The sequence below is a fragment of the Sceloporus undulatus genome, chromosome 4 (genome assembly GCF_019175285.1).
Source record: "Sceloporus undulatus isolate JIND9_A2432 ecotype Alabama chromosome 4, SceUnd_v1.1, whole genome shotgun sequence".
Taxonomy (NCBI): domain Eukaryota; kingdom Metazoa; phylum Chordata; class Lepidosauria; order Squamata; family Phrynosomatidae; genus Sceloporus; species Sceloporus undulatus.
Genome location: NC_056525.1, coordinates 15,560 through 25,993, shown reverse-complemented (window position 1 = coordinate 25,993; position 10,434 = coordinate 15,560). Strand labels below are relative to the sequence as shown.

Genomic DNA, 10,434 nt, shown 5'->3' with positions numbered 1-10,434 from the left:
CCTCCTCCTCCTCCTCCTCCTCCTCTTGTCCCTGGAGGGGCTCCCCATTTCAGCCCCAGACAGGCGCTGGTTCTCCTTGGTATATTTCATTGGGAGGACCAGCTTTGAAATTTGGAGGACGGCTTTAATAGCAGGAAAGAAAACCAAACCCAACCTGGCAAGGAGTGTCAAGACTGCTGCCTGGGTTTTGGCAATCTGGCTTTGTTTATTGGTTTGATTTAAAGGCCACCTTTCTCCTGAAAGAGGCCCTGAAGGCGGCGCAGAGCAGCATTGCTAACAGGCAGAAATGAAAAGCAGCCGTAAGTCATGATCTCCAAACACCTCCATCCCTCCTTTGTTTTAAATCTGGCTTAAGAGCCACTTGTAGAGCGTGAGAGTTTCGGTCAGACTAGGCGGAGCCCTTCTCTTCGCCGCAGGAAGGCAGCCAAAAGCCAAAGCCAAAGCAGGGCCGGCAGCCTCCCTTGCCAAGGAGGACCCCAAGTGTGGGTCTGGGCCCTTCCCAAAGGCCCCTGGGGGGAGGCAGCGGTGGTCCCTCGGAGGAGCCAGGCCTCAGGGCCCACGGCCTTATGACCTTGGCACCCTCAGGTGTGGCAAGAAACCCGCTGGTGGCCGGTGGGTCGCGTTCTCCCTGGTCTCAAAGGCAAAGACCCACTTGGGCGGCACCAAGACCCATTGGGTCCCCAAGTCCAGAACCCTCACCCCCCTCCCGACACAGCTTGGACCCCCCTTTCATGGCCCATCGCCTCATCGAGGCCCATCGCTGGCCCACCATCAAGTGCTTGTGCACAGCTGAAAGAGCCTCTGCAGACATACATGAGGAAGATGAACATAGAAGCCTAGAGTTGGAAGAGACCCCAGGAAGGGCTCTGATCCAGTCCAACCCCCTTCTGCCATGCAGGAACTCTCCATCAAAGCCTCCCCATTGACAGATGGCCATCCAGCCTCTGTTTAAAAACCTCAAAGGAAGGACATTCCACCAAAATCTCCGAAAGAGTGTCTTCGATTGTCAAACAGCTCCTACTCTCAGGAAGTTCCTCTTAATGTTTAGGTGGAATCTTTTTTCCTGCAGCTTGCCTCCATTGTTCTGTGTTCTAGTCTCTGGACCTGCAGAAAACAAGAAAACGAGGAGGAGGAGGAGGAGATAAAGCCAGCAGCTGTCCTCAGGAAGCAGCCCCAGGCCAGGCAGGTGCGAGACAGGAATGGGCAGCATGGCTGAAGCCACTGGGGTCCAGCAAGGCAAGGGCTCCAGCAGAACAAAGAGGGAGCCGTGTCCACTTTGCAAGGATGACCACCCCACCAGGTGACCAGAGCTATCTCTGCTCCACCACCAGGAAGGCACAAGGGCATCACCCCTCCATTGCACCAGGCCGGGCGTCAGCACCTGCACCCTAATTGGGCAGCCCACACAGAGACACACTACAGGCACAACCACCACCCCCAGTTGCAGCAGTACCCTGGTGCCCCTCGGGAAGGCTCCTTCTGCTGCGACCAATGCCTGCCCCAGTGTCCGCTGCCTTGGCATAAGGGAGGGAGGGCCGGTGAGCTGGCTGAGGTGCCATTCCCCACTCTTTCAGGTCCAGATGCCCAGAGAGGGCCCCCTGCACCACATAGCATTCACTGCCCTGGGCTGCCAGACACAGTGGATGAGGAGGAAGAGCAGCAGCCCTTGGTGGGAGCCAACCCCCGCAGCCGCCCCAGGGCCCCCTGGGGCTGCTCCCCTCGCAGTGGGCCACAGCAGCAGCATCCACAGCCCCAGCAGCGGGGCCTCCAGGTGAAGCGCTCGGCTGCAAAGTAGTAGACCAGCGGGTCAAGGCAGGCGTTGAGGCTGGTGAGGGCCATGGTGACCCTTCGGGCCACGTAGGTGGCTCGGATTAGCGGGCAGCCGCCCAAGAGACCAGCGCGGCCCAGAGTGTGGACCAGCTGCACCAGGTGGTAGGGGGCAAAGCAGGCCAGGAAGACCCCCAGCACCACCAGCACCGTCCGCAGGGCCTTGCGCCGGACAGCATGATGGGAGCCCGGCCGTGGAGCGGCCAGCAGCCGCCGAGCAATCAGTGGGTAACAGACGCCAATGAGGCCGAGGGGCAGGAGGAAGCCCACCGCGGCCGCAAAGAGGCTGACCCCCGAGATGCGGCCCTTCCAGGAGCTGGAGGAGAAGTTCTCCAGGCAGGCTGTGCGGCCGTCGGTGAAGCGGCTGGTCAGTGGCCCCCGCAGGGCCAGGAAGAGGACAGCGGCAGCCAGCAGGGCCCAGACCCCAACCGCGACCCCCACCCGGTACCGGGCCTGTCGGAGCCGGAGGTGGCGCAAGGGGTGGACCACAGCCAGGTAGCGCTCCAGGCAGATGCAGGCCAGGAAGAGGGAGCTGCCATAGAGGTTGGCGAAGAAGAGGCCGCCGGTGAGCTTGCAGAGGGCCTCGCCAAAGACCCAGTCATTGCGGAGGGCATGGTAGGTGATGCGGAAGGGCAGCGTGAGCACAAAGAGCAGGTCCAGGGTGGCCAGGTTGGCCAGGAAGACATTGGCCGGAGCGGTGGCCGACTTGGTCCGCAGGAAGTAGCCCAGGACAAAGAGGTTCCCAGCCAGGCCCAGGGCGAAGACCAAGCTGTAGACTGCTGGGAAGAGCAGGTACTGGAAGTCAGCATGCTCTGAGCAGCCCCCGGCAGAGGAAGAGGTGTTGCCGCTGCCAATGCCCTCATCATCATTCCACGCAGCGGAGCTGGCGGCAGGGGGTGGCACCGATAGCGGCGGCAGGAGCTAGAGAGGAGGACAGATCGGTCATCAGGACAGGTAGAGGTGACCACATTACGCTTATCCTAAAATCACTGGCTGCCTATTAGTTTCCGGGCACAGGACAAGGTGTTGGTTATGACCTTTAAAGCCCTACATGACTTGGGTCCAAGCTATTTATGGGATTGCCTCCTTCTATACAATCCGCCCGCACACAGGTCCTCTGGGAAAAACCTTCAACCAATAAAGACCAGCTTGACCGCAGTTACCCAGAGGGCCTTCTCATCAGCCGCTCCCAAATTATGGAATGGCCTGTTGGAGGAGGTCCAGAAAATGACCAGTCTTGACAGCTTTAATAATAATAAATAATAATACAATACTGTAACATATTTATTTTTTGGCTGCACCTCTGTCAAAAAGACAATCGAAGCAGCTTACAGTTAACAATCCATACAATCCACAATATCCCAATTATTCCCTCCCTTCCCATAAAACATCAATTAAGCATATTAGGCATTAAAACAATACATTAACACAATAATAGAATCATAGAATGATAGTTCTATGATTCAGATCAAAGCATCCCTGACAGATGGCCATCCAGCCTCTGTTTAAAGACCTCCAAGGAAGGAAACTCCACTACACTCCGGGGGAGTTTGTTCCACTGTCGAACAGCCCTTACTCTCAGGAAGTTCCTCCTAATGTTCAGGTGGAATCTCTTTTTCTGTAGCTTGGATCCATTGCTCCATTGGGTCCTGTTCTCTGGAGCAGCAGAAAACAAGCTTGCTCCCTCCTCAATATGACATCCCTTCAAATATTTTAACAGGGCTCTATCATATCACCTCTTAACCTTCTCTTCTGCAGGCTAAACATCCCCAGCTCCCTAAGTCTCTCCCCATAGGACATGGCTTCCAGACCCTTCACCATTTTAGGATTGTATGGAAGAAGGCGATGCCATAAGCAGGTTGGACCCAGGCCATGTAGGGCTTTAAAGGTCATAACCAAGACCTTGTACTGCGCTCGGAAACTAATAGGCAGCCAGTGAAGCGATTTTAAAACAGGTGCTATGTGGTCACTTCTTGTTTTTCCAGTGACCCCAGCTGGCTGCCATATTTTGGACTAACTGAATTTTCTGGACTAGGCACAAGGCTAGCCCCATGTAGAGCACATTGCAGAAGACGAGTTGTGAGGTTACCAGCGCATGTGCCACCATTTCCAGGTCCCCCGATTCCAGGAAAGGATGCAGCTGGCGTATCAGGTGCAGCTGATAACAAGCACTCCTGACTGTTGCATTTACCTGATTTGACACCAGAAGCGACGAGTCTAGGCGCACCCCCAGACTGCCAACACAGTCCTTTAAGTGGAGTGTCACGTCGTCTAGGACCAGTTGATCTATCTCAATACCTGGATTGTGGGCCTCTACTGTGAGAACCTCTGTTTTGTCTGGATTCAGTTTTCCTCATCCAGTTCATTACTGCCTTAAGGCATACATTAAGAGGTGAGATGCCATCTTTAGTCAGAGCTGTAGACTGAGACATGGAGAAATATATCTGGGTGTCATCAGCATAATGATAACACCGCGCCCATGTCTCCCAATGATTTCTCTCAGCGGTTTTATAAGGACAGGATGGTGCCTTGAGAGACACCAAATTTAAGCTCCTTTTTTAAAGAGCAACTGTCCCTGAGCCTCATCCCTGGAATCTGCCCGAGAGCAAGGACCGGAGCCATTGCAACGCCATGCCCCCGATTCCTAACTCTCTCAGCTGTTCAGGAGGACATTATGATCCATCACGCTCCAGTTTCTCAATGTCTTTTCTGAATTGTGGCAACACAATTCAAAAAGGACATTGAGAAACTGGAGCCCTGTGTCCAAAGGAGGGCCACTAAAATGGTGAAGGGTCTGGAAACCATGAAGCCCTATGAGGAAGGACTTAGGGAGCTGGGGATGTTTAGCCTGGAGAAGAGAAGATCAAGAGGTGATATGAGAGCCCTATTTAAATATTTGAAGGGATGTCATATTGAGGAGGGAGCAAGCTTGTTTTCTGCTGCTCCAGAGAACAGGACCCAAGGGAGCAATGGATGCAAGCTCCAGGAAAAGAGATTCCAGCTCAACATTAGGAAGGACTTCTTGACAGTAAGGGCTGTTTGACAGTGGAACTCACTCCTTCCTCAGAGAGTAGTGGAGTCTCCTTCCTTGGAGGCTGTCTTTAAGGAGAGGCTGGATGGCCATCTGTCTCAGGGGATGCTTTGATTGTGATTTCCTGCATGGCAGAAGAAGGGGGTTGGACTGGATCAGGGCCCTTGCGGTCTCTTCCAACTCTAGGATTCTATGAAGAGGAGGAAGAAGAGGAGGAGGAGGAAGAAAAGAAAGAAGAGGAGGAGGAAGAGACTCCTGCTGAGCTCTTTCCTGAGCCCCGGGGCGCCTCTCTCTCTCTCTGTCCCTCTCTCCGTCCGGAGTCCCGGGCCAAGAGGGGCCGCCCAGGGCTTTGGGGCAGAAGGGCCGCTCAGTGGGTCCTCCTCCCGCCGCCCCTTCGCCTTCTGTCCGGCCGCTGGCCTCCCCTCGCCTCCCAGCCCCTGCGTCCGGCCAAGCGCCCCGGGGCCTCCCTGCCTGCCTGCCTCCCTCTGGGGGCCTCTGCCGCCTGGACGGAGGGCCAAGGGAGGGGCCTCCCCTGCTCGGCCGCCGCCGGGGGAGAAGGGCCCGATCCGGAGTCCAACGCCGCCCCCAAGGCCTTGCCCTCCCTCCCTCCCAGGAGGGTCCGGGGTGGCTCTGGGGAAGGGGTCCCTGGGAGGCACTCACTCGGGGGCTCTCCATGCTGCGCCTCCTTCTGCTTCCACGAAGAGAAAGAGGAAGAGGCGCCGCGGGAGCTGGCCCTGGACTGGCGGCGGGGCTCTCCCAGAAGAGGAAGGGAAGGAGCCCGGCGGAGGCAGGCCCAGGGCGGATCGGGCCCCTCCCTCCGGATCGAGCCCCATCTCTCTTCTGGGGGGGGGGGCAGGCAGGGGTCTCTCTCTCTCTCATAGATGCCTTTGGGATTGGAAGCGCTCTCTCTCTGCCTCCCTTTGGGCTTTAAAGTTTCCCCTCCCCAGGTGCGGCGAGGAAGGCCTTGGGCTGAGAGAGGACTGGCGCTGGCAGACCTCGGCCACTGGGGGCGCTGCCGCCCAAGGGCCCGTCTTCTCTGCCCAGAAGATGCCCCCAATGCTCTGCCCCCAAAGGGCCCATGGCCTTCCCAGGCGGCCCTTGTTTGCTCATGGCGCTGTCTCTGTGGCCACAAGCAGCTGCCCAGAGATCCCTGCAAGGTGGGCATTCCGTTCTGTCCTGAGGGCAACTGGCCTCTAGAGGAGGGAGAGAGGTGATCTCATGATGGCCCTGTTTAAATATTAGAAGGGATGCCATCATCTTGAGGATGGAGCGAGCTTGTTTTCTGCTGCTCCAGAGACTAGCAGGGCGTTTATCACACTGAGGTTATTGAAGCTAAGATCCGGGGTGACTGCGGGTCCAATGATGTGAATTGACTGTTTCATCACACCTGGTTGCCCATCTGTTGGCCCTCTGAATCGAGGGGGAATCGAATCCAAGGCAAGTCACATGATGCGGATTCAGGCAAAGCAGAGTGACTGCACATTGTATTTCCACACCGGTGCATACCATGGGGATTCAACGATTCGAATTGGGACCCTTGCGCATGCTCAGTGGGGTCTGGACGCATGCTGAACCTTTGCACTTCTGGGGTGAAGAAGGGAGCCTGGCTCCACTTTCACGGGAATGACAGCTGCACCTTTCTTCCTCCCTTCTAGTTTCCCATCCCTGGCAGCCAAATTCAAAGGGGTCCTCCGTGTCAGAGCCCCCTTCCATTTCAGCCACATCGACATCTATGCTCTTGTCCTCATATTATTCTCTTCATCTATTTCATCTACATCTCTCTTTCCCTTTGTAACAGTTGCTTTCTCTAAGGTTGCATCCACACTGGGGAGAAAATCCGGTTTGACTTCACTTTAACTGTCCTGACTCAGTGCTATGGAATTCTGGGAACTGTAGTGTCCTGAGACGGTCAGCCTTCTCTGCCAGAGAGCTCTGGTGTCTGAGCAAACTAATAACATAAATTATTATTATTAATCTTATTATTATTATTATGGGAGTTGGAGTTTGTTGTGGGGTCCTTGGCTCGAGGCTATGGAATTCTGGGAGTGCCATCTCTCCCTCCAGCCTGATGTTTCTTTCCCTTCAGATCGGCCACCTGGACCTACCCTCCATTGATAGCCTCGCGTGAATAATAGGGAATGGCACCTATCTCTAAATGCCCTCTGCTTCATCCCTATCTATCATCAGTGGCAAAATTATTGTTGTTGTTGTTGTTGTTGTTGTTGTTATTGTTATTATTATTTTGCAGTGAAAGAATTTTTAATAATAATAATAATAACTTTCTTTCAGTGCAAAGTAACCAGTGTAGAAACGGCAGTTCTACTTGGAAGTCAACCCTGTCTCCACCTTGGCCCCACTTTGGAGGACGTCCTGCCCCCCACCCCAAAGAGTCCTTTAGACACTTTACTAACCCCACTCTCTCTCTTTGCCCCCTCTTTTCCCTTTCCTTTCTCCCCCCCCCCCTCGCCAGCATGGCTCCTCTCCACGTTAAAACGTGAAGGCATTCATTCAGGGGGGAGCACCGGAAGCAAATGGGACAACATTGCAGCACGGCATCATGGGAAATTTCCAACCCGGTGGTGTAGCAGAGCACAAGCAAAGTGTCATTCCACACCAGACCAATTTGCAGTGAGTTTGAAGTGAGCTTGAATGCGAATTCTATGAAGTCACTTTTTTTTTCGGTTTTGCCAAAACGAGGGGTCACTTTGGAATCACTGCGGAAGCCCCTCGCGAGGAGCTCCATAGAAAGGAATGGAGCAATGGATGCAAGCTGCAGGAAAAGAGATTCCAGCTCAAGATTAGGAGGACCTTCCTGAGAGTAAGGGCTATTTGACAGTGGGACACACTCCTGCCTGGGAATGAAGTGCAGTCTCCTTCCTTAGAGGTCTTTAAACAGAGGCTGGATGGCCATCTGTCAATGGGGATGCTTTGATGGAGAGTTCCTGCATGACAGAAGAGGAGTGGACTGGATCAGGGCCCTTCTTGGGGTCTCTTCCAGCTCCACAATTCTCTGATTCTATGAATGGCGTCCGAAAACACATTCACTTTACGAGGTGAATCCGCATTGTTGGAAGCGCACTCACGTCGGAAATGAGCCGGAAAATCCCCCCAAAGCTCCGTGTGAGATATTCCAAGATCTTGCCCAGCCATTCATCACAGCGTTCTCCACTTCAAGGCATATAAGATTCTGGCAGCTGCACAGACCCTATAAAAACCAGTTCTCCATATTGCCTTTCCAGTTGTTCATCCTCTAGCAGAGTCTACAAGCCAAGCTTAGGGCCTTGGGTTAACTTTATTGTTAACCCCCGAACCCATGCGCTTCATTACAGCGGAAGAGAGGACTAGCCTCCGTTTCACATTTCCAGCCGATGTTTCTAGGGTTCTTGTTTATTTCTGCTGGCCTGTTGCATTTTTATCCTATTTCCTCTTATTCCACTGTTTTTGGTCCAACTCTGTCTTTTCTTCCAGTTTGTTTCCTGTTGACGGAGAGGGATATTTGCCTCCATGTCTTTTGACCAATCTACCCTACGCTGTGTTTTATCCCCCTTTTCACCCTTCCTTGTCTCCCCAAATGGGATTCAAAGCCATGGTTTCCAAAGGAGGCGGCTGCTCCAAGGTGAATGGCAAGAGTGCAAGGTCTAAACAGCTGTTGCCGCTGTGTGCCTTTGGTGGCCGACCCTATAGGGCAGAGCCGCCCTCTAGGTCTTTCTGGGGGTTTGCCAAGGGCTTCTTCACCTGGCCAGGATCCCAACAGCTTTGTCCCTCCTCCTCCTCCTCCTCCCTCCTAAGTCTTTGCTAATGGCTGAGAACAAGCCTTGGAGAGAGAGAGAGTGCTGCAAGGCTCCCCAGCAGCCCCTTCCCTTCTCCCAGACAGCCTACCCTTGAAGAGCGGTGTTCCCAAGCAGCTTCACTCCAGCTACAGCCCCATCCCCCTCTCCAAACGCCCTGCTTCATCTCTCCTTCTATCATTTTCCACTACGTGCTTTCTGTTACCCATCACTCTACACTACCTACTATGAGCTACAACTACTACTTTAACTTGAATAACCAAACCCTAATATTTTTACCCTTTACCATAGTACTCTTATACACTGGTTCTGAAACGCAATGGGCCAGTTCAGGTATACAGCACCAGTCTGAAGTCACAATAGTACTGTCTCAGTTCTCCAGACAAGGAGCTTCAGGCTGAGATCACAATGGGCCAGACTCAGTTTCTCAGGCAAGAAGCACCAGCCTCAGGTTGCAACGGTCATGTCTCAAACCTTCAGGTCAGCAGCATCAGCCTAAATTCACAGTGGTCCCATCTTATTGCTGCAGGCAAGGAGCGTCAGCCTGAGGTCGCAATGGGCCAGTCTCATTCAGGTAGGGTTGTCATTAGTCAGGACCTCGAAACTGGGACAAATGTAGGACAAAATTTTCAAATGTAGGACATTGGGGGGGGTCCTAGATTTGAAAAAGAGCCTCTCTGAGGGGAGGATTCCTTCTCACCAAGGACGGAGCCCAGGCAGAGAAGGAATTCTCCCCTCAGGGAGGCTTTTTTCCCCTGCCTGGGCTCCGTTTTTGCTGGCAGAGCTCAAGCGGGGAAAGCAGTCTGGCCTCGGCCGCGAGGCTTCTTCCCCTCCCTCGGCTCCAGTGGAGCCAAAGAGGGGAGGGAAGCCCCCCCCACCAAAGGAGAGAGGCCCCCGCCACCGCTGTTGCACACTTTGCAACAAAGCCTGGGGGCGGGGGAAATCCCAGGGGCAGGGGCAACCCAGGGCGGGACCGTGCGGACCCACCCAAAACCGGGAAAGTCCCTGTAATGGACCCCTTCTTAAAGATGGCAGGCGCTTGGGCTTTACTTATCCCACCGCTGCCACCAATTATGTAACGGTTACCCTTCTTTCCTTATTCCTGCCACCAATTTTGTAATGACTACCCTCTTTTTAAGGGCTGGCGGTAGGGTCTTTTCTTTATATTAGTAGCGTGGAGCTGATATGTATGACTGACAAGCTTTTATGTAAACCAAAATATAAACTTTATTAAACAAAACGGTTGAACAACTCTCCCTTGAACTGAATGATATGATGTCACAGCTAGGAGGAAGGAGGCTACAAAGGGAGAAAATTAGGGGAAAGCTGTTTGGAACAGGAAGGTTTTTCATTCCTTCCTGAACCGCTCAAGGGAGGAACCGAGCGGAGCTCACTGGGAAGCGCGTTCCAGAGCAAAGGAGCCAAGATGGAGTAGGCTCTACGCGATGTTGTGGCGTATTTAGAATCTGGGACTGAGTGTGCGGGGCGGATTATATGGGGAGAGGCGGTTCTCCAAGTACCCTGGGCCCAAGCCATTTAGGGCTTTATAGGTGATAACCAACACCTCGTATTGCGCTCGGAAGCGAATGGGCAGCCAGTGGAGGGCCAACCTTTATTTTATGAGTTATTCAGTTGCTGGATCCCATGATGGTGCCTTCGATAAAGTGGCCCCATAAACACGTCTGTCTTTAATTCGTCCAGTTAATATTGTAATTTCTTCTTCGTGGTCTCTGCGAATACATACAAATGGGTTTCACTGCACCTGCACAGTGCTGTTCGGAAACTTCT

The 10,434-nt window shown here is 53.7% G+C and overlaps 2 protein-coding genes across 2 annotated transcripts in view; one reads left to right on the top strand and one right to left on the bottom strand.

The window, feature by feature from the left end:
- MCM7 (minichromosome maintenance complex component 7) overlaps positions 1 to 10,434 on the top strand; it is a 37,767-nt gene that overhangs the window by 21,199 nt on the left and 6,134 nt on the right. The gene's annotated exons all lie outside the window — the stretch shown is intronic.
- On the bottom strand, positions 1,024 to 5,781 carry LOC121927873 (lysophosphatidic acid receptor 6-like). Its single transcript, XM_042461860.1, has 2 exons — positions 5,519 to 5,781; positions 1,024 to 2,748 (listed from the first exon to the last, which is right to left on the bottom strand). The coding sequence occupies exons 1-2, from the start codon at positions 5,735 to 5,737 to the stop codon at positions 1,615 to 1,617; spliced, it is 1,353 nt and encodes a 450-aa protein (XP_042317794.1). The 5' UTR covers positions 5,738 to 5,781; the 3' UTR covers positions 1,024 to 1,614.

Excerpts from the sequence above, each read along its gene's own strand:
- LOC121927873 (XM_042461860.1), bottom strand. The coding sequence starts at position 5,737 with ATGAGAGAGAGAGAGACCCCTGCCTGCCCCCCCCCCCAGAAGAGAGAT. Across the intron at positions 2,749-5,518 it reads GCAGCATGGAGAGCCCCCGA|CTCCTGCCGCCGCTATCGGT; the intron begins GTGAGTGCCTCC and ends CCTCCTCTCTAG.